The sequence below is a fragment of the Esox lucius genome, chromosome 7 (genome assembly GCF_011004845.1).
Source record: "Esox lucius isolate fEsoLuc1 chromosome 7, fEsoLuc1.pri, whole genome shotgun sequence".
Lineage (NCBI taxonomy): Eukaryota > Metazoa > Chordata > Actinopteri > Esociformes > Esocidae > Esox > Esox lucius.
The window spans coordinates 24,492,967-24,517,475 of NC_047575.1; the positions used below are offsets into that span (position 1 = coordinate 24,492,967).

General features: G+C 42.9%; 1 protein-coding gene across 4 annotated transcripts in view; it reads left to right on the forward strand.

Annotated features, from left to right (window-relative positions):
- The first annotated feature begins 3,242 nt into the window (after positions 1-3,242).
- abr (ABR activator of RhoGEF and GTPase) overlaps positions 3,243-24,509 on the forward strand; it is a 147,952-nt gene continuing 126,685 nt past the window's right edge. For 2 of the 4 annotated variants that reach the window (XM_020048270.3, XM_020048271.3), the window contains exon 1: positions 3,243-4,346. In XM_020048270.3, coding sequence (XP_019903829.1) covers positions 3,497-4,346 — 850 coding nt within the window. In that variant the 5' untranslated portion in view covers positions 3,243-3,496. The remainder of the gene's footprint in view (positions 4,347-24,509) is intronic. The other 2 variants (XM_020048272.3, XM_010899681.5) reach the window with 1 other exon arrangement.

A 24,509-nucleotide genomic window follows, 5' to 3' on the forward strand; every position in this document is an offset into this window, starting at 1 on the left:
AAAATAACTAAAAAGTATATGTGCAAGATTTTGTCCAGTTGAGGGTTGTATGTGTATGTGGGGAGAGGGTTATAGATTTGTCTGTTGAGGGTTGTGTGTATGTGGGAGAGGGTTAAAGATTTGTCTGTTGAGGGTTGTGTGTATGTGGGAGAGGGTTAAAGATTTGTCTGTTGAGGGTTGTGTGTGTATGTGGGAGAGGGTTAAAGATTTGTCTGTTGAGGGTTGTGTGTATGTGGGAGAGGGTTATAGATTTGTCTGTTGAGGGTTGTGTGTGTATGTGGGAGAGGGTTAAAGATTTGTCTGTTGAGGGTTGTGTGTATGTGGGGAGAGGGTTAAAGATTTGTCTGTTGAGGGTTGTGTGTGTATGTGGGAGAGGGTTATAGATTTGTCTGTTGAGGGTTGTGTGTGTATGTGGGAGAGGGTTATAGATTTGTCTGTTGAGGGTTGTGTGTGTATGTGGGAGAGGGTTATAGATTTGTCTGTTGAGGGTTGTGTGTGTATGTGGGAGAGGGTTAAAGATTTGTCTGTTGAGGGTTGTGTGTATGTGGGAGAGGGTTATAGATTTGTCTGTTGAGGGTTGTGTGTATGTGGGAGAGGGTTATAGATTTGTCTGTTGAGGGTTGTGTGTATGTGGGAGAGGGTTAAAGATTTGTCTGTTGAGGGTTGTGTGTATGTGGGAGAGGGTTATAGATTTGTCTGTTGAGGGTTGTGTGTATGTTGGGAGAGGGTTATAGATTTGTCTGTTGAGGGTTGTGTGTATGTGGGGAGAGGGTTGTAGATTTGTCCAGTTGAGGGTTGTGTGTATGTTGGGAGAGGGTTATAGATTTGTCTGTTGAGGGTTGTGTGTATGTGGGGAGAGGGTTGTAGATTTGTCCAGTTGAGGGTTGTGTGTGTATGTTGGGAGAGGGTTATAGTCAATTTGGTACGAGAGGCATGTTCATTATTAGGAAATAAACTGTTCCTGTAGCGGGAGGTTTTGGTCCTGATCGATCACATCTGGGGCTACTAATCTAGTTTTCAGCCTTAACCCATCCCAACAGCTTTCAGTCTTAACCCATCCCAACAGCTTTCAGTCTTAACCCATCCCAACAGTAAAGACTTGAATTATAGTTGGAGAGCATGCCTGGTTAGAAGCGGCAGTAAGTATTCAAACAGTTTTTTTCTCTCTCAGTGAGTAACCATTGGGTTTTCTGTATTGACTGGGTACTCTGGATAGGCAAACATCCAACAAGGTTGTTCTTTAATGAATATCACCTGATCAATCCATTCCATATTTTTATTTTACATTTTTAAATGACATGACATTACAGCTGTTTTAATCAGCATATTTGAAGGATGAATTGGCCTTAGCTTGTTAACAAATAATCCATATATTTATCAACAAGTCACTGTGGATAAGAGTGTCTGTTAAATTACCTAAATGTAAATTATATTATAGGACATGGATGTCTGTAAATTATCATATAATGTTGCTTATGGGCTATTGTCAACAAATGTGTTAGAACAAAAATGACAGAGGATAGCTCCTAAAATGTTGAATGTGTGAGCGGTGCATCCAGTGTCATCCCTCTCATTTTCATGGTAGGATGTTTAGAATTACAGGAAATTTGCTATAAATTACAAACTGATGTTTCTTATTGCCAGTTCCCTGGTCATGCTCCTTGACACACCCCTGACCACACCCACTAACCAAGCCCCCCCCATTCATCCAGAAAACATCCTGTATGCATATTAACAGGCAATGGTAAACCGATTCTGCCTAAAAAATTATGAAATGGAGATATGCCCAATGAATTTAATACAACCCCATTTCCAAAATAGTTTGGACGCTGTGTAAAATACAAAGAAAGGCAGAATGCAATGAAGTGCAAATCATTTAAACCCTATATTCAACAGAAAATAGTACAAAGACAACATATCAAATGTTGAATCTAAGAAATGTTGAAATGAATGCCCACTTTAAATTTGATGCCAGCAACGTGTTTCAAAAAAGTTGGGACAGGGGCAACAAAAGACTGGAAAAGTTATGTGATGCTAAAAAAAATAAAACTGGTGGAACACCTCACTACTAATTAGGTTAATTGAAAACATGTCAGTAACATGATTCGGTATAAAAATAACATCCCAGAAAGAATGAATATGTCAGAAATAAAGATGGGAAGGTGTTCATCACTCTGTGAAAGACTGCACAGGCAAATAGGGCAACAATTTAAGAACAATATTTTTTAACGAAAAATTGCAATGAGTTTGGGGACATTGAAAACATTTGGCACATTATGAAATTGCAAATACAGCAATGGAGACCCTGAACTGTTGAGCAGCTGAAATCCTATATCAAGCAAGAATAGGAAAACATTTCACTTTCAAATCTACAGCAATTGGTTTCCTCAATTCGCAAACACTTACAGAGTATTGTTAAAAAAAAAACAGGTGATGCAACACAGTGGTAAAGATGCCCCTGTCCCAAGTTTTCTGACACATGTTTCTGGCATCAAATTCAAAATGGGAATGTGTTTTTCCCAAAGAAATAACATTTCTCAGTTTTAACATTTGATATGTTGTCTTTGCACTATTTTATATTACATACAAGAATAAATGATTTGCACATCATTGCACTTTTATTAGCATTTTAAGCAGCGTCCCAACTTTTTTAGGAAACAGGGTTGTGTATGGACTGGAGGGAGACATGTATGTTTACCAGAATAAAAACATGGTATTATTATTATTATTTTGGGTTATTGTGTCATGCAAGTGTGACGAAGAACACATTGTTATTTTCAGGAATGGCCTGGAAGCTGTTGGGGTTAACTGCCTTGATCGGGGTTAGAATAAGAAATGTTTCACTTTACTGATTTAAGGATTCAATCTACCAACCTTTCAGAAACTGATACTCTAACCACTACTCTACCTACCCGTAATATAGACTCACTGAAGCAGACAGATCTGGAAATGATTAATGAATGTATTGGTTTAGGCTACTTATAAAATACCATCCCCCACCTCATAGGTCCTATTCTAAAATATAATTATGTGAGATTCTAAATTCACATTAACGGGTCTTTTCATATTTTCAGAAAATATTATTCATTGATAAACGTTCAAATGTAGGTTTTTCTTGATTTTATTTATCAAAGAAAGGCAACCCCTCAAGTAACAATAAGACACTTTCCATCTGAAAACGAAGGCCCCAACATCACTTTGACTGTCTAATTTGATTGGTTTACGTCATCGCCTATCTGAATACCGGAAGCCGAAAGTTTGTATGTGAGTAAAGCACGGTTAAGCAACACTGAACCTTCGTCCGTTGCATAGGCGTGGGAGAAGTGTGTTTAACTTTCAGTTACAATACAACGGCAAGTATGAAATGAGTTTGTGTGCGTTTTAATAGAGAAACGAATCCATATGCGAGAAAGACAAAACAGTTTTAAAGGGAATTCATTTTCTCAAGGCAAGGGACAGTTACAGCAGTTCGCTGATTTTCGCAGCAGGAGAGACGATGTGGGAGCAAGAGGAATTTGAAAAACATTGGAAGAATGAATTCCCTGACGGGAATGCACCTAAAATGGATTTAAATTCGGTGGAAGATGTCGAGACAGAGTTAGAGAAATGTAAAGCCAATCTCAAAACGCTACAAAAGGCGCTGACGGAGGAGAAATTCAAGGTGATATACCTACAGACCACCATCGCTCAACTGAAGAAAAGTTATGACAAAGATAGGGGGGAAGCAAGTAAAGATGAAAACTTTAATGTTCAATCTTTTCAATCAAAGAAAGAATCAGAAAATAAATCGCTTACGGTGAACGAAAAGGTGGACAGCGAAAGTATACCTGGTTGTGGAAGCATCAAATTACAAACCCCAGGCAGCAAAGGCACCAAACCAGAGCCACCGACCAGAATCAGTAGTATGACAGGTAAAACTGTGCCACCCGCGCCCCTGCGCAAGCCCTGCTTCCAGAAACCAGTCAATATGATTCCACAGAGGCTGTCTCCTGCGGATGGAAACAGCACCGTCCACGTAGGGGAATTGAATACCGTGACCGACGTCAGCTGCAGGGAGGCTAGTGACCACGAATATGAGGATGTGGAGCTCAATGAGAATTTCGTGAAGAGTAACTTGCTGACTCCCAAAACTACAGCCAGGGACAACCAGGGATCGAACCCCCACCGGGATGCCCTGCGCACTTTCCGCAAGAGCAGAGACTTTGACTCCAGTGATGAAGGGAGGCTGTCTCCGTCTAGCATCCCTGCGCCCTACAGGACATACCGTACTTCTGAGTCTGGACGCAGCACTCCAGACAGACGCAGTGATGGTTACTTGAGCTCGGAACACGAAGACTCCTCTTCAGGTATAAGATCACCTTCCTTTGTCACCTTTGAGGTTGACACCGCGTTATGGTGCCATTGATTTATAGCATCGGCATCAAAGAGACAGTGATACAAAAAATTACAGGTCTGCCGCCAAATCTATATTAATCTCTTGCATTGTTGTCTTTGGATCGGTCGGCTGTAAAGTTACTGAAACGAGTTTCCAGCCACCTTTTCCAATAGGTAGCACAATAGCAAAGAGAAAACATAGCAGCTCAATGTAGTTTGGCAATATTTACATAGGGTGTATGGCTTTCAATTACTCGTTGTTCCGCTTTCCTCAGTCATTAATTATTGACTTGGCAGTTAACACATAACTGGAAGGAAAAGAGCATAGAAACATTTGTCACCATGTAGTTAGTGTTTTATGCTGGAATATTGAGGAAATTACACTAGAAAAGACAGTGCGGACAGCGGAGAGAACAGCTAGAGTGACGCTTCCTTCTGAGATTAATGACCAAGTGCCACATCAATGACAATCTAAATGCCTGTGACACATTAAAACTGGCAGTAGACGACAATAAAAGCATGTTCTTTGTGTTTTACAATGAACATTTTCACTTGTAGCAGTAATATCTAATAGTTTGAATAAACCATGAATTTCAATGTCAGTTGCTGGGACCTAGGTTTTTGGGGGAATTCTCATGAGCTCCTGCAGGAGCTTCTGTTCCTAGGGTCTACGGAAAACTGTAGAAAAAAACAAAATAATTATACATTGACATACCAAAATGTCTTTTAGTCAGCCAGATGCAGACTTTTTACCTACAAGGTTTCTTGAGTCTGTTTTAAAGAGGGCTGAGCAGGAAACTCAATTATCTGTTGCGAATGAGTCATTTTGAGAGAAGGTTAGCCTAGATCACTGGCTAATGTTCAGGCGTACCAAAATAATGTAGTGGATTTGTCCTATGGGTGTTTTTGTCTCATGGTTTCACTGTCAATTCACACAAACATTTCAAAAAAGTTATGTAATGGCTTTTGTGCCTTTTTTGTCTGTTGATATGCAAACAGAAATGCAAAAATCTAAAGTACACTGAGGTTAGAAAACAAAAAGTTTTTATGGTCAAGTAACAGTGCTGTGTTTGAAGTTAAGGTAGAATTTGTAAGCCTTGGGGTCTGAGTTGTGATGTTTACACTGTTTACTTTTTTGCTACTACTTCTCCAAGAGCCTGTACTAAACATACTTGACCATAACATTGTATTGCATGACTAAATGTGTGCATTTTCTGCACAAATCTGCTTTCCCTAAAATGCACAAAATAGATTATATGACTGTTTGTTTTTGTGCAAATTGACTGAGAGACATGAGTGTTGGTATTTGAACTGACTGAGAGACATGAGTGTTGGTATTTGAACTGACTGAGAGACATGAGTGTTGGTATTTGAACTGACTAGAGACATGAGTGTTGGTATTTGAACTGACTGAGAGACATGAGTGTTGGTATTTGAACTGACTGAGAGACATGAGTGTTGGTATTTGAACTGACTGAGAGACATGAGTGTTGGTATTTGAACTGACTGAGAGACATGAGTGTTGGTATTTGAACTGACTGAGAGACATGAGTGTTGGTATTTGAACTGACTGAGAGACATGAGTGTTGGTATTTGAACTGACTGAGAGACATGAGTGTTGGTATTTGAACTGACTGAGAGACATGAGTGTTGGTATTTGAACTGACTGAGAGACATGAGTGTTGGTATTTGAACTGACTGAGAGACATGAGTGTCGGTATTTGAACTGACTAGAGACATGAGTGTCGGTATTTGAACTGACTAGAGACATGAGTGTCGGTATTTGAACTGACTGAGAGACATGAGTGTTGGTATTTGAACTGACTGAGAGACATGAGTGTTGGTATTTGAACTGACTGAGAGACATGAGTGTTGGTATTTGAACTGACTGAGAGACATGAGTGTTGGTATTTGAACTGACTGAGAGACATGAGTGTTGGTATTTGAACTGACTGAGAGACATGAGTGTTGGTATTTGAACTGACTGAGAGACATGAGTGTTGGTATTTGAACTGACTGAGAGACATGAGTGTTGGTATTTGAACTGACTGAGAGACATGAGTGTTGGTATTTGAACTGACTGAGAGACATGAGTGTTGGTATTTGAACTGACTGAGAGACATGAGTGTTGGTATTTGAACTGACTGAGAGACATGAGTGTTGGTATTTGAACTGACTGAGAGACATGAGTGTTGGTATTTGAACTGACTGAGAGACATGAGTGTTGGTATTTGAACTGACTGAGAGACATGAGTGTTGGTATTTGAACTGACTGAGAGACATGAGTGTTGGTATTTGAACTGACTGAGAGACATGAGTGTTGGCAGGATTCTGGCAGGATTCTGGCAGGATTCTGGCAGGATTCTGGCAGGATTCTGGCAGGATTCTGGCAGGATTCTGGCAGGATTCTACACAGTGACTCTTTAATTACCGGTATTGATAGTTTTCATGTGACGTCATAGCATATGGAAACGCACACTTGGCAGGCAAAACAAACTCTCCTTCCACTGCCCATCATGGACAACTCCACAAATTTGACTGGTTATACTTCAAAAGGCCAGATAGTTGCGGTTCCATTGGATGCACTAACCGCATATATATTGTATTTTCAGTCATATCTACATGTAATCATTGTAATGAATGACATGGTCAGTTTTCGTCTGCACCGATGCAACCAACCGCATTAGTGAGGCTCGCTAAACCGCTCTTGTTAAACATACTGTATTGTGTGCGCTAAATTAATAACAATGTTAATACAGGAGAAAATCGCACCAGTCCAACCTTCTCCACAGCAACACAGGCTGACAATAGTTGACCCAGCATGATCAAATGTACAGATCAGGTGAAGTGGAGACAGTGGGCAGGAGTGGAGAGGTTCTGTAGGTATTTGTCACTGTTGTTTTCAGCACTTAATGCTACCTCCACTTGCAAGGTACCTTTCCTGTATATTTTGTTTCTAAGATTTAAAGACCCAAAGTTCTTCCATAAATAATCTTTACAAGTATGCTTATGAACTGCCCACCTCAAATCCAAATGTTAAAGACATTTAACCATTTGTTTGTGGATTGCTGTATGTTCTTGGGGACTTGACTTGAAGGAAGTGGGACATCCTGGCAGGAAACTACATAGTGCTGTTAACATTACAAGGTGAGGGTGAACTCATTACTGGAAACAAGGGTGCCAGTAATTTATTCAATTCATTTTGGGGGGAATAGTTTTATTATGTTACGTTTGTAGTAGTTTTCTTGTAGACGTTTTCTATCCTCAAAATGATTTAAAAAAAGCTGCTGCATCTAAATGAATATAGGGGGAAAAGTGCACTACATTCTGACTTGGACTCACCCCTCTTTGATGGACACTGTTCATTAATGTGTCATTCCATATCCTTTCAGCAAGCCTTGACACCTGCTTTGATTATTCTGAGTTTCTGTTGTTAGAAACTGATACTATTAGGACAGGGCTTCATTTTTGGTGAAGTGCACTTTCTATGCTTTACTTGAAATGCACTTGGGTGCGGCAAGCTCCTCGCTGTCAAACCACCACGCCTACTCACTTTCAAATTGGGAGTTGTGAACATAAAAACATTAAGTGTAGATCCCTGAAAGGGCTGTCTATCTGACCATTTGCGGGGTATCCATGGTAATTGTCAACGTGGCTGTGGGTCTGTTGTGTACCTCAAGAGACGAGAATGTGTTGCTGCTTATAGGTAGGTTTCACTGCCTGTACGACTTACTCTAGTTTTCATAAGCAATGACAAATGTACAACGGATGACCAACGTAGCATGACATAGCAGAGCATTCATCCGTTAGCCATGGTAAACTGGTGCACATGGTATACTAGCGCATGTCTCAGAGGTGCCTTTTTGCAATTATAACCTACTTTCTCATCTTCATTCAGTAGCTAGGCTAATTTATTAGGCACTCCCATCTAGTACTGGGTTGACCCTTGTTTTACTCCAGAAATGTCTGAATCTTTTGGGGATAGATTATACAAGGTTTCAAATGTTCCACAGGGAAGTTGTTCCTTCCTGATCCAGTGACTTTACATAGTTCCTGAAGGTTAAACGGTGGGACATTAATGCTTTGGGGAGCTTGTTCCATCTCATCCCAGAGATGTTCTGTTGGATTGAGCCTTCAGAGACGATATGTTTTGTCATCATGTGGGTCCAGGAAGAAAATATTTGTATGGGAGGTGGGATGTCTGAGCCCAGAGTATAAATGTAGGTATACTTCAGTATACTGCTATGTCCTGAAATGGTAGATAATCCTTTATTATGAAACATTTGTTTGTATAGCAACTGACATCTCTTCATGCTATTTAGCTAGCTAGGTACAAGACGTCAGTGGAGCAGTACAATAGCCCATGCACTTGCGCATTGGACTTCAAGTTGGTTGTTTCATCAATTGTTGTTTTGTAAACAATGTAATTCTAACCAAAATGTGCATCTAAAAGGCTTTCCGGGCCTTTGTAGAGGGTGTACATTGTTGCCTTGAGTGTTTTGTATGTGTGTGAAAGGATGTGTATGCGAAAGAGGATGTGTGAGGGTGTGTATGCGAGAGAGGGTGTGTATGCGAGAGAGGGTGTGTATGCGAGAGAGGGTGTGTATGCGAGAGAGGGTGTGTATGCGAGAGAGGGTGTGTATGCGAGAGAGGGTGTGTATGCGAGAGAGGGTGTGTATGAGTGTGTATGCGAGAGAGGATGTCTATACGAGAGAGGATGTCTATACGAGAGAGGATGTCTATACGAGAGAGGATGTCTATACGAGAGAGCGTGTCTATACGAGAGAGCGTGTCTATACGAGAGAGCGTGTGTATGCGAGAGAGGGTGTGTATGCGAGAGAGGGTGTGTATGCGAGAGAGGGTGTGTATGCGAGAGAGGGTGTGTATGCGAGAGAGGGTGTGTATGCGAGAGAGGGTGTGTATGCGAGAGAGGGTGTGTATGCGAGAGAGGGTGTGTTTGCGAGAGAGGGTGTGTATGAGTGTGTATGCGAGAGAGGATGTGTATGAGTGTGTATGAGTGTGTATGAGAGAGAGGGTGTGTATGAGAGAGAGGATCTGTATGAGTGTGTATGAGAGAGAGGGTGTGTATGAGAGAGAGGGTGTGTATGAGAGAGAGGGTGTGTATGAGAGAGAGGGTGTGTATGCGAGAGAGGGTGTGTATGCGAGAGAGGGTGTGTATGCGAGAGAGGGTGTGTATGCGAGAGAGAGGATGTGTATGCGAGAGAGAGGATGTGTATGCGAGAGAGAGGATGTGTATGCGAGAGAGGATGTGTATGAGTGTGTATGAGAGAGAGGATGTGTATGAGTGTGTATGAGAGAGAGGATGTGTATGAGTGTGTATGAGAGAGAGGATGTGTATGAGTGTGTATGAGAGAGAGGATGTGTATGAGTGTGTATGAGAGAGAGGGTGTGTATGAGAGAGAGGATCTGTATGAGTGTGTATGAGAGAGAGGGTGTGTATGAGAGAGAGGATGTGTATAAGTACTATGTATGTTTTATCCTGCTTTTCCTTCACTGACACAATGATATGAAGATATTTAGGATTTATTTCCACCAAATTGCAGGCAAGCCTTTGGATATGGAAAAAAAACTTCTCAGTTAGTTTGCAATCCCCCCCACCACCACCACCACCACCACCACCACCACCAAAGTGACACCTTTGGTTGGATAAGTGGGAAACAAACCTGTCACTTCTCCTGAGATTTTCTTTCAAATTTTTTTTTAAAGGTACATGTTTTCTTTTTTCATTTGTCTCTTCTGAGAAATGCAGGGCCTGTCGAGACCCATCCCGTACAGCCAGTCTGCTGACAACACAGCTCATACTGCGTGTACCGTGTTGAAGCAGGGAGGCCACAGCAGGCTCGTTCTGCAGCCCCTCCCTTGGGGCCGTTTTTTCCTATTCTGTACGTTCTCTTTCAATGCTAAAACCAAGAATGCATATCATGTAGCCACATTTCTGAGATCAGCTATGTTCTTTCTAAAGAGTGGCTGGCACCTGTTCTCAATGGCCAGTCTGGCGTTGCCTTGGTGATCAGCGTGTCGTCGTGACCGCCAGGAAGTATGTTTGTTGGGGAACGAGCTATACTGCTTCCTGCAGTAGATGGTCTGCCTGTGACTTGTGAATGTCTGAAAACCCCAAGGGAGGCCGGCACACACTGTGGCTTCTGTTCAAGGTGTCAGCTCTAAACCCTGGCTTTCAAAATGTGTCATTGTGAAAGTCTAGGCCCATATGACTGGTGTCTGTTTATCGTCAGGCGTAGAGAATGAGCCATTCTTTTCCCTTGTGTAGGACCGGACTAGTCATTATCTTAGTCCTCCTTAGGATGTCTGTTTGAGTTGGAGGCTCTTTATGATGTTGAAGTGGTCGTCTCTCTGGGTCGTTTAAGATTACGCCATGCCCCTGCTTGTCTTTTGTGTTCTTCCATTGACTGGGTTTTCAACTGGGGATGCAGCAGTACAGTGTGCCCACGTTTCGGTACATATCGCGGTTTGTGGGTCACGCTAACAGTACGGTTTTTGTATGAATGACGTCATGATGTTAGAAGGGTTTCCGCTCAAGTAGCCAACAGTGACAAAGCAATGCTTGCAGACTGTACTTTGTCTATGGTCTTCTTACCCTCGTCATCTTATTGAACCCTGAATCCAGAATGTTCCCACACAGCCGATTCGAAAGACAGCGGTGCCTCTTCAAATTTGCTTCCGTCTGTCTCGTTAATGCTCGCCGTGGGCACGTTGGAGCTGAGAGAATAGGTTTTTAGTTTCCCCTCTCTTCATGTGGCATCTTCAGGGAGGTTTCCTACTGAGATGTCATTGCAAATCGTCCATTGGTTGTTTAAAGGGGAGGGGGTTGCGGTCACTGCGACTGACACATTTTGAGACATGGCTGCGGAGTAAAGTCCCCCTAACGGCCTGGCACCCCAAGCAGCTGCCTGCCTTACCTGTTCAAAAGCTGCGCGTCTGGTTCTGTTGGTTGATTCGACAACATGTGCGTAGTCTGCACCGCAATAAACGTGTTTTGGAAATGATATCGTAACTAGTTGTTACATCATTGTTTAAGTGGATTTGCCTGGTGATGATGATGAGGATGATGATGATGAGGAGGGCATTAGGTCATTTCAACGAATCTGCCATGTTCAGTGGTTGATGTGGGATTCAGAAAGTGCCAGACTGCCTCTGTTGGGAGGATAGATTTTTTTAGATTTTTTGTTCATCAGCTTCCTGTTCAACCTGGCTCCCTTTTTTAAATAGAGCGATTTCCTGTGTGTGTGGGTGTTGGGGGCTTGGCTGAGAAGACGGGCGGCATTGGAGGAGTTCAATTCCTGATTGAGGCTGTTATGGGTGCTCCTGAGGACCTGGATGTAAGACTTGGGTGCCAGCCTACTTCTATAAATTCTACCTCTTGGAGTGACATAGGGTCAGATGTCTCAGTCCACAGATTGAAGGAGTTCACATAGGGCACAATACTCCTCTAACTCTTCCATTGTGGGCTGTCACTTTCCATTGACACCAGGCTACTTGTCCTCCTGTGAAGAAGTCTTCATACCTCCGTTCTTAATAACTGTACACCAGAATGTGATTTGGTACTTTTATATGAGTATATCTGTTTGATTTCTTTGCTCTAGTATTGCGTGATTGCAGAAGCAGTCAGCAACACTTCCTCTTTGAAAGGAATGTGTGGTTTCCAGTAAGCCATTGCTCAAGTCACTGATAACACCTAATAAACCAGCTGACACACATGCAGACAGACACAGTCTTGTTGGCATAGTGGACACTAGGGCTGCACGATTTGGATAAAAAAATTAAATGAATTGTGATTTCTTTCACAAATATTGCAATTACGGTAAACAGCGTAGATTAGGGATGACTCTAGCCTTTTGGGGGCCCTAAGCCAAATTTGATTTGAGTTAATATTCAGTTTTTTCTATTTTACACTTGTTAGCAATTTGAAGGTGCAGGCAAACAGCATTTAATACAATGGCATTTGCTATATTTGTGCCGTTGCCATAGCTGGTCAGACAATATTTCTCAACCCTTGAGGTATATGTTCTCCCATATTTAGTTTGTTTGTAGGCACTGACATTGAAGCTAAAACTTGTAATAACAACGCTGTGGTGTATGTGGTGCCACTCGCTAACTTGAAGCAGAAGTCTTCGCTAGCAGTTGCAGTGTTAACTTTAACTAACATTGAAAAACCATCAAGAATTTAAACAAAATTAGTCCAGGTGTTCATGTAATCTTCAAAAATAACTGCAGCACCCGCAAGAAAAACTACGATGCATGCCTGTTGCCTCTTGTGAAGAGCATATCATTCACCTTTTGGAACTGAAAATCACTGAAAAAGTTGGCGATTTCGCAATTTCGATTATATTTTGATTAGTTGTGCAGCCCAATTGAACACTGACCAGAACTCCATTGTTTCAGAATCCTATGTGACTCACCATAGACAAATTCATGCAGGGTCTTCACTTCCATTTTCCCTCCCACATCTTTCTTTCTTTTCCACACTCTCTATATCTCTCTCTCTATATCTCTCTCTCTATATCTCTCTCTCTATATCTCTCTCTCTATATCTCTCTCTCTATATCTCTCTATATCTCTCTCTCTATATCTCTCTCTCTATATCTCTATCTCTCTCTATCTCTCTCTATATCTCTCTCTCTATCTCTCTCTCTATATCTCTCTCTCTATATCTCTCTCTATATCTCTCTCTCTATATCTCTATCTCTCTCTATCTCTCTCTATCGCTCTATCACTCTCTATCGCTCTATCGCTCTCTATCGCTCTATCGCTCTCTCTCTATCTCTTTTTCTCACTGCACACAGTGTCTCATTGTCCTATCATGGTTTAATACTGTAGCAGGGCAACAGGGCTCTCCTTTTTCCCTCTGCCTCCCACTGATCTGAAATCAGAAAAAAACATCACCCGCTGCTGCTGATTGGTTGTTGGCTTTGGCTGCCATGGAGACGCTGGTGAGGAACAGGATAGGTGGTGGTGGGTTGCTGTGGTGGTTTGTGTGAGCTAGGTTGTGTGTCTCTACTCTACTGACTGGGCCCCCGTAGAGTAGCTTATTCAATACCTCTCCCGTGACACACACACACACACACACTGGGAGCTGTCATACATCACTCTAATCGTTTCCTTTTAGTGACTCAGAGACAGTTGTCACCTCACCACTATATCCATATAGCTCAAAGGTTCTGTCACGGAGTAGTTCTGTGAAAGGGTGACAACTATGTACTATTATCATATTTAGTCTGTTGTGTCCAGAGAGTCCGTGTATCATTGGTTAGTCAACCCCACGCAGTGGACTGTATCAATGGTTAGTCAACCCCACGCACGCAGTGGACTGTATCAATGGATAGTCAACCCCACGCACGCAGTGGACTGTATCAATGGATAGTCAACCCCACGCACGCAGTGGACTGTATCAATGGATAGTCAACCCCACGCACGCAGTGGACTGTATCAATGGATAGTCAACCCCACGCACGCAGTGGACTGTATCAATGGATAGTCAACCCCACGCACGCAGTGGGCTGTATCAATGGTTAGTCAACCCCACGCACGCAGTGGACTGTATCAATGGATAGTCAACCCCACGCACGCAGTGGGCTGTATCAATGGATAGTCAACCCCACGCACGCAGTGGGCTGTATCAATGGTTAGTCAACCCCACGCACGCAGTGGGCTGTATCAATGGTTAGTCAACCCCACGCACGCAGTGGGCTGTATCAATGGTTAGTCAACCCCACGCACGCAGTGGGCTGTATCAATGGTTAGTCAACCCCACGCACGCAGTGGGCTGTATCAGTGGATAGTCAACCCCACGCACGCAGTGGGCTGCATCAATGGATAGTCAACCCCACGCACGCAGTGGACTGTATCAATGGATAGTCAACCCCACGCACGCAGTGGGCTGTATCAGTGGATAGTCAACCCCACGCACGCAGTGTGCTGTATCAATGGATAGTCAACCACATGCAGTGGACTGCTGTTGTGTTGTGGTGGTGGTGGGCAGTGGTGAAATGACCATGTCTGTAGTTTCCATAACAACACCAGTATACGGTATATTATAACAACACGTGTGGAAATTCACCTTTGAAAATGCCCAATGCCGCTAGTAGTCAGGATGTCCAATCGAAAAAGAGGAAATCAAAACAAAACAAGAAGACCTTGAAACAAGAAAAGGAACCAGGCAACCCTAGTTCAGCCGATTAGAAGGGATGAATGTTGTTGTCACTGGCAGGTTTCAATCCCTGGTTTTCTATGTGCCAGACTGTTTTTAATTGCCATTTTCACCAGTGTGTCACTTTGTTTGTCCGTAACAAGGACAAACATTCAAGGGTATGTTAATTTGTGATCAGGGCCATTTGGGTGATATCTGTTATTATTATGATTTAAAAAGAAGCCAAACAAATGTGTGGTGATAATAAATGGCTTCATATGATCACCATCTTTCCAGAAAAAACTATTTATTTGCACGATCAGTCATATTTTCAATATCAATGCAAACATGTCACAATTTCTGCCATCAGAGAAACAGGGTCACAAGCAAAGTGGTATACTGTCTGTCTGTCTGTCTGTCTATACACAGACAGACAGACAGTGAACAACAATTACTGTAACGAGTGAATAGTGGGAAGGATACAGGTACATCTGAGTTTTAGCGGGAAGGATACAGGTACATCTGGGTTTTAGCGGGAAGGATACAGGTACATCTGGGTTTTAGCGGGAAGGATACAGGTACATCTGGGTTTTAGTGGGAAGGATACAGGTACATCTGGGTTTTAGTGGGAAGGATACAGGTACATCTGGGTTTTAGCGGGAAGGATACAGGTACATCTGGGTTTTAGCGGGAAGGATACAGGTACATCTGGGTTTTAGCGGGAAGGATACAGGTACATCTGGGTTTTAGCGGGAAGGATACAGGTACATCTGGGTTTTAGCGGGAAGGATACAGGTACATCTGAGTTTTAGCGGGAAGGATACAGGTACATCTGGGTTTTAGCGGGAAGGATATACAGGTACATCTGGGTTTTAGCGGGAAGGATATACAGGTACATCTGGGTTTTAGCGGGAAGGATACAGGTACATCTGGGTTTTAGCGGGAAGGTTATACAGGTACATCTGGGTTTTAGCGGGAAGGATACAGGTACATCTGGGTTTTAGCGGGAAGGATACAGGTACATCTGGGTTTTAGCGGGAAGGATACAGGTACATCTGGGTTTTAGCGGAAAGGATACAGGTACATCTGGGTTTTAGCGGGAAGGATACAGGTACATCTGGGTTTTAGCGGGAAGGATACAGGTACATCTGGGTTTTAGCAGGAAGGATACAGGTACATCTGGGTTTTAGCGGGAAGGATATAGGTACATCTGGGTTATATGGCACACCACACATTTCTCAATTTCTATTTTTCTTTAAAAAAAAATTTGTATCTGCATAGGTGGGCCAGGTTGTCTGAGTGCTGTCCTTAGGTTTAGTTTACTTTATTGATTTGTGATCTTCGTGTCAAGATCAGCTGGCTGAGGGGTTTCTTCTCTATGGTTCCCTCCTGGCACTGGAGGGCTTTGTACTGGTAGGAATGGGGCTTGCTTGTTTTTAAATGATTATAACATTTAGTGGCTCTTTTTGGATGCTGTCGCTATCATTACCTCTCTGTCTATCTCAATTTCAATTCAGTAGGTGCTTTATTGGCATGAATGGATGGTTGTCAGAGTTGCCATAGCAAACATGTTTAGGTATCAGTACTGATACACTAAATAAATAATTATAATGAAAACACAAAAAGCACAATCCAAAAACAGTAAATACAGTATACCAAATAAAAAAAATTATATAATAAATAAATAATAAAACATTTACTGTACATTGTAGTCACTATTGTTTCACTTTTGCAATGACCGGACACGAAATATTCAGCTGCCAGGTCTGTCTCTATATTTTGACCCAAGAGAATGTGCATTTTCTCCTCAGCAGATCGTTCCATAAAACCCGCAAACTCTTTCAATTTCAAGAAATAAGTATTTGTGATTGACTCATAGAGGAGTGGATTAGGAAGTGCTGTTCATTTTGAATTTCTCTTGAATCAGTGTTTACAAAATCTCTCTTCTCCACATGTTTTTTTATGCAGCCTGTAGACAGGCTATGGTCACTGAGTCTTAAACATTGTTTGTAGCTTTCTTTTTTTATATTCTTTGATGTAAACAAGGTGTTGTGCTATTTGGAATTTGGTAACATTGAGGTTTTTAATTACATTTGATTTAGATTTGCCAATAGTTAGTGTGTGCATTTTGGAGAGCGATTTTTATTTGTTTTGTTACTGAAAGTCTAATGTTTGGATTTAGCTAATGCTTCTGGGCCAACTGCTTTAATTGTCACTCTCAGGATTTTTGTGATATTTGCCTTTTGATGATAATATTTTGGATCACATCGTGTTAAGTGAGTCCAAAAGGTAGTGGTTCTTTTCTCAATATGGAGGGCTGCCCTCCAAGTTAAGTTAGGAATTTTTGTGAATACCAAGAATATTTTTACAAAATTCCAGGTGTAAGATTTCAGTAGGGCTTTTCTCCCAAGATGTACTGGTTAAATTGTTAAGGGGACCCAGATTTCGCTGCCATACAAAAGGTTTGGACGTATGACACACTCAATCTTTGTCTGTCTCTGTCTTTCTTTCTCTCAAGCTAGATCTGAAGTTACCATGGTCACCGTATTGAATTTCTGTTTGGCTGACTCCCACTTATTGCAGAGATGAGCGTAAACAGTTTGTTTTTGTGTTTAGCAACTGGTCTTTATTACAAACTGTAGTTAATGTGGCTGGCTCTTAGAACTAAGCCTACCTCAACTGCCATTTGTTTGTCACTGTGAAACAGCATGTGTGTTTAAGACATGTTCTTCTTTTGTGGTTGTATTGACTATGGTCCAGTCCAGTGCACTGGTCATCGTTTTCAGTTCCCTGTCAGAGTCTTGTGAGTGGTAAATAGAAATATGGACAAAAGGTTTTTATATAATAGGAAGCTTCCTCCTACTGCTCACCAGTCACCAGTCAGTCTCAGAATAGAACATCTTAATCTTTGTATTAGCTTTTTACCCTTTTTCTCTATTTCCCAATTTCATCATAGCCAATTGTGTTTAAAGAATCTCTTTGATCCCAACAACCCCCAGCAGATTCAGGAGAGCAGATTCAAGCTTTCCTCATTCGCACCAACCAGAAGCTTTTCTGCTTTTCCCCCCACATTGTGTGTTCTAGCAAGAGGTCACACTGTCACCTTTTAAGGAAACCCTCGCCCACCTACTGGCCTCTCTTAGCTTGGGGGCATGTGAGCTGCCTGAGGGAGTTTCTAGGGTGTGATGTGATCAGGAAATCCCTGCTGACAATTCCTCCCTGCACCCCCCATGGCTGATTTGGGCACAGTCAGGCTGGTGCAGGCTGATTTGGGCACAGTCAGGCTGGTGCAGGCTGATTTGGGCACAGTCAGGCTGGTGCAGGCTGATTTGGGCACAGTCAGGCTGGTGCAGGCTGATTTGGGCACAGTCAGGCTGGTGCAAGCTGATTTGGGCACAGTCAGGCTGGTGCAGGCTGATTTGGGCACAGTCAGGCTGGTGCAGGCTGATTTGGGCACAGTCAGGCTGGTGCAGGCTGATTTGGGCACAGTCAGGCTGGTGCAGGCTGATTTGGGATATCAAGGTTTAGGCTTGTCTGGTACGTGGTTACTGGAGATGGACAGAGCACCCTCATGTGGACATAATCGTAAAGTGGATTTGTGTCTGTTCGTGGGTGGGGGGGTTCATCATCTGAGAAATCATGAAACATTTATTAATTTGGTACAGTAGGGAGAATAAGTATTTCATACACTGCTGATTTTGCAGGTTTTCCTACTTACAAAGTATGTAGAGGTCTGTAATTTTTATCATAGGCACTCTTCAGATGTGAGAGACGGAATCTAAAACAAAAATCCAGAAAATCACATTGTATGATTTTTTAATAATTAATTTGCATTTTATTGCATGACATAAGTATTTGATGACCTACCAACCAGTAAGAATTCTGGCTCTCACAGACTTGTTCTCTCAGTCCTCCTGTTCTCCACTCATTGCCTGTATTAACTGTACCTGTTTGAACTCGTTACCTGTACACTGTACACTGTATTGAGGGGAGGATGGATGGGGCCATGTATTGCGAGATCTTGGCCAACAACCTCCTTTCCTCAGTAAGAGCATTGAAGATGGGTCGTGGCTGGGTCTTCCTGCATGACAACGACTCGAAACACACAGCCAGGGCAACTAAGGAGTGGCTCCGTAAGATGCATCTCAAGGTGCTGGAGTGGCCTAGCCAGTCTCAAGATCTGAACCCAATAGAAAATCTTTGGAGGGAGCTGAAAGTCCGTATTGCCCAGCGACAGCCCCGAAACCTGAAGGATCTGGAGAAGGTCTATACGGAGGAGTGGGCCAAAATCCTTGCTGCAGTGTGTGCAAAGCTGGTCAAGAACTACAGGAAACGTATGATCTCTGTAACTGCAAACAAAGGTTTCTGTTCTGCTTTTCTGATGTATCAAATACTTATGTCATGCAATAAAATGCAAATTAATTACTTAAAAATCATACAATGTGATTTTTCTGGATTTTTGTTTTAGATTCCGTCACAGTTGAAGAGTACCTATGATAAAAATTACAGACTTCTACATGCTTTGTAAGTGGGAAAACCTGCAAAATCGGCAGTGTATCAAATACTTGTTCTCCCCACTGTATGAACCCATGTTCTATCAGTGGTAAAATGTATTTTGGTTTCATCATGACTTAACCTCTAAGTGGTCCATCTTTTAGTTCTGAAAACAGTCCTCTACGGCTCCATTGTTGTCCTTGTGTTCTGTGAAGGGAGGCCTGGTGCATCAGACTTTGAAACCCCCTGTTTCTGAGAATTTGGCAACATGCCCAGCAGACCTTACAACCACAGGACCAAGTGTAAGCACATCCTGGACCTCCTCATTCGGCTTCTTCACCTGCAGCGTTGTCTGAGATCATCCACCTGGTGAAACCGGAAGGTTTGCACAGATTAAAATGTGTTCATGCATGAACTGTCACAAACAGCCTGGGAGAAGCTCTTCTGCAGACTCACTGTCCTCACTAGAGTCTGTAACCGACTCTGTGGCAGATGCTCACTTCCCTGGCCACTTGCAGTCTGGAGAAATGTCCTCTTCACAGATAAACCTGAATTTCAACTGGACCGGGCAGTACTGTTCCAGGCTTCTGAGTCTATCAATATTTATTTTTCCAGAAAACCTTTAAAACCTTTATATAGTTTGAAAACACATCACAGTGAAGTTGTTCCTTTTTTACTTCTGGCCTTTGAGTGTTTTACTGTCTAAGCATTACAGCCCATTCAGGAAGAGCTATGTCACTTGTTCTCATTGGCCACCAGTCGATTCATGAAAACTTGAGGGAGACACTGAACTGCTTTGAGGAGAATTGAATGAAGTGTGAATGACCTCTTACATCTGTAGTCTGAATGATAAACTGTTGGAGAAATCTATTAAAACCTTAAAATCTTGAACGTGTATATACACCAATTAGCCATAACATTATGACCACTGACAGCTGAGTAACACTGATAATGTTATCATGGCACCTGTCAGTGGATGGTATATATTCGGCAGCAAGTGAACATTCTGTCCTCAAAGTTGATGTTAGAAGCATGAAAAATGGGCAAGCGTAAGGATTTTTGCGGATTTGATAAGGGCCAAATTGTGATGGATAGATGACTGGGTCAGAGCGTCTCCAAAACTGTAGCCCTTATGGGGTGTTCCTGGTCAGCAATGGTCAGTACCTATCAAAAGTGGTCCAAGGAAGGAAAAGCAGTGAACCGGCGACAGGGTCATGGGTGGCCAAGGCTCATTGATGCATGTGGGAAGCTGGCCTGTGTGGTCTGATTTAACTGATGAGCTACTGTAGCTCAAATTGCTGAAAAAGTCCATGGTGGTACTGATAGATTGGTTTCAGAACACCCAGTGCGTCGCAGTTTGTTGCATATGGAGCTGCGTAGCCGCAGACCAGTCAGGGTGCCCATGCTGACCCCTGTCCACTGCCAAAAGCACCTACGATGGGCACGTGAGCATCAAAACTGGACCATCAAGCAATTTCATGGCAACTGTATTCCCTGATGGCATTGGATAATGCGCCCTGCCACAAAGCAAAAATGTTTCAGGAATGGTTCGAGGAATACAACAGCAACTTCAAGGAGTTGACTTGGCCTCCAAATTCCCCACATCTCAATCCAATTGAGCATCTGTGGGATGTGTTAGACAAACAGGTCCAATCCATGGAGGCCCCACCTTGCAACTTACAGGTCTTGAAGGATCTGCTGCTAACATCTTGGTGCCAGATACCACAGCACACCTTCAGTGGTCTAGTGGAGTCCATGCCTCGATGGGTCAGGGCTGTTTTGGTGGCAAAAGGGGGACCTACACAATATTAGGCAGGTGGTTATAATGTTATGGCTGATAAGTGTATATTATCTTTTGGCGGTTAGTTAGCAGGCAAGAAGATCAAAGGTCATAGGAATTTCCAGGTCATATACAATACTGTATGATGCTCCAGTAGATGCTCTCACCAACTACAAACATCACACTGCTGTCACTGATGACTAGTTGGATATTTATCTTCTCAAGAATGTTTTGTGATTTATTTGTATCCCTGGTTCCCCTACAATAAAATATTGTGAAACAATTTTAAGTTAGATGAAGTATGATGGAAGAGTCATGAAGATGAATGAAATGAAATATAGATTATTTGTCTCTGGGAATGGTGGGGTTAAGATTAAATATTTTAAACCGCACCTCAGTTGATAAGAGCCTGTAGTTGTCTTGGGGTGCTTTAGTCAGTGTTGGCAGAATCAGACCACTAGAGGGCGGCTGAGTGACTGCTAATGTGGAGAAACGGGGAATATGTAATTGGGACATTTCAAGGAAGAACATCTCTACCCGCAGCAGTGACCAGTAGCTATATGGCCTGGAGCCTCAGCAAGTAATACCGTCTAAGTTCCGGACATAACTGACTTAACATTAAGTTAAGACGGATGAATAATGACTCAGGATGAAGCTGTACTCTGACACCACCACACTGTGATTGATATCTCCACAAAACATTTCCGGAGGTGCAATGTGACAGATCTAATGGGGCTCTCTTTTGACCGTGTTATGAGTGATGCTGTAGTATGGTGAGTTTCTTTGTGCTGGGGCACATTGTGGCATCAACACCACCTGTCAGGATTATTTCCATCTGATTCTCATTCCCTTCAGAAGGTGCTGGAGCTGGCCACCTGGCTGCCAATGTTGGCCCACTCCAAGGCCCCCAGCATCCAGACAGTGTCAGACAGCAGTTTGATGGAACCAGACATCTGTTATTAAGAAGAGTAAAGTGGCATGGCTGTTGTCTGGCTGATTTCGTATGTACACTTGAGTGTATGTACACGTGGCTGTCTCGCCCACTGTGTTTCCTGCCTTGGTCAAATGTTTGTTTTCATTGTGATTACTGTCGGTTTTCAAAGGTGCAAATTTTTGTTCAGTAGACATGCAGTGATGTTCAATAGGGATGTAATTGTATATAGTTTTCTCGGCATTGCATTTTAATTACTGTAAAAGCTCACATTTAACTAGAACAGTGCCCCCACTATTTGTTCAGCCGAGTGCTTTTATTGTTTGTCTAGCTACAGACAGTTGTCTTTGTTAGCAGTCCCGCTTGACTTTTTCCGAAGTGTGTTTTTTCCTGCGGTTGTATTTCTATTTTACAAAGGCCTATTTCAGCAGTTGTTCAGTGGCAGCTGCAACTCAACAATCTGTTAGATATTAACCACGCTCGTGCTTAGCGTAAACTTTCCTCTGTTTTGTCTCCTCCATTATAGTGGGCAGGCTAATGAAGGGATCAAAGTAAAGCTGTTCTCTAGATTTGGCAATTAGCTGATTTAGGTTTTTATCAGATATAATTGTAGGCGGAATTCACGTAACTAATAAAAGTGCCAGAGTTTACCCCTGCCTGGGTCTTGTTAGGCTCATAGGCTCCAGACCAATTTTGTGTGATCCAGGTCCATCTGTACCTAGAGGGACCCAAAACCCCATAATGATAATAAAGTGTGACAAATCAAATAAAGTGTGTCCCTCTAGCTTTTCTGTCAGTTCACCTCTAGGGAATATACATTTTCCAGCTTAGGGGTTAGGTTTAGGGAATTGTTTACAGTTGGGATTAGTGTTAGTGTTGGAGTTATTTTTGGTTCCACCATTATGACTGAAGGTTAACGTTTAGAGCTAGGTTAAAGGTTGGTATAAAGTTTAGGTTATTGAGGTTTGGTTAGGTTAAGGGCTAGGGGATAGTGTACATGGATTTCTAGGTTTTATGTTCTCACAAAGATAGAAAAACCAGTGTGTGTTTGACATCCTCATCCACCCTTTACCCAGTCACAGCACAATTCAGAGGATGTTAAATTTGACCTCGATAGATCAAAGTGATTTCAAATGACAAAAAATAAACATGCGTGCGCACACACACACACACACACACACAGTTATGAGAAATGAAGCCTTGCATGATTCTTGTTAACTGATCTGTTAGTAATGGCCACAGCTGCTACAGGAATCTCCCCAACACACAGAGCAGTAGCAGAACCACAGACAGCAGAGTGGGACACCTGTCAACAGTCTGGTGGTCTGGTGATATGGCTGTAGTCTAGTGGTCTGGTGATATGGCTGTAGTCTAGTGGTCTGGTGATATGGCTGTAGTCTTGTGGTCTGGTGATATGGTTGTTGTTTACTCTGGGTTATAAGAATGTTCTCGGAGCATGTCATCCAGGGGAGGGTTAACTGTCAGGTCTCACTAAGTACGTCCTCACAGCTGGCCCGTAGGGTTTCACATCTAGGATGTGCTCATTTTGCCCATCTTCACAGCTACCCCCTAAGGTTTCACATCTAGGATGTGCTCATTTTCCCCGTCCTCACAGCTTCCCTGTAGGGTTTCACATCTAGGATGTGCTCATTTTGCCCGTTCTCACAGCTTCCCTGTAGGGTTTCACATCTAGGATGTGCTCATTTTGCCCGTCCTCACAGTTGCCCCGTAGGGTTTCACATCTAGGATGTGCTCATTTTGCCTGTCCTCACAGCTTCCCTGTAGGGTTTCACATCTAGGGTGTGATCCCCTCTCAACATTCTATCTCTAACCCAACTCATGCTAGATTGGTGTCTAGGACCAAGTCCCCCCTATTTCTATCTACAGTGAACCGTGGTTGCCATTATGTGCACCAGACAACGCCCTGGCATCCCCTTTAATCAAGGCATCCCCCTCCTTCCCCAGCCCAGAAACTCAGACACATTGACTATCTAATGTGTACCACATTACTGTTGGGATCAGAAATACTCCTTTAGTGAATTATCTTGATGATTCAATATCAGCACTATTCTAATAGCTGATTTCATGGATGTGTGCCTTGCTTTTATCTTCTGTTTTTGTTTTAAATAGTCAATCTGAAGTTCAATCTCTAGACTAAAGCCAAAGCCAACACTATTCATTCATCACCATTGTCTGTAAGACACAGCTGAATCTGTTCTTCAGTCTTTCATTCTGTGCGTCAGTCTTTCATTCTCTCTCAATCGCTACGTCTCTTCTCAATCTCTCTTTCTGTCTGTCTCTCCTGGTGATGGAGTCAGTGATGTGGAAAGAGAGCTGCCTACTTCCTGTGTATGTAAGTGATGCCCCCCCAACACATCCACACACACAGACTGAATTCACATAGTTCCCAACCACATTGCCAGGGGTGCATTGGGCGAACAGAGGGAGCATCAGCCCAGTGGGTGGGGGTGTTGTAGGGCAGTGTATCTACACCACCTCCCTGGCAGAGACTGACTGACCCAAAGAGACGGGCGAGGGACTAAAATGACTGTAGAAGCATTGGCAGATTTCTCTGGCTCCTCCCTCTCTTCCCCCGGGAGACGGGGCCCGGGGTGGGGCTGGAGTGGGGTGACAGGAGTGGGGGGAGCAGGTACATGGGGTTTCTGGGCAGAGTAGAACAAAGGCGAGTGCAGTGTGGTGATTGGCTGGTCTGGTGTGTTGACAGACACCGCACAGCCTGGTCCCAGGATGGTCGGCTGTTTAGC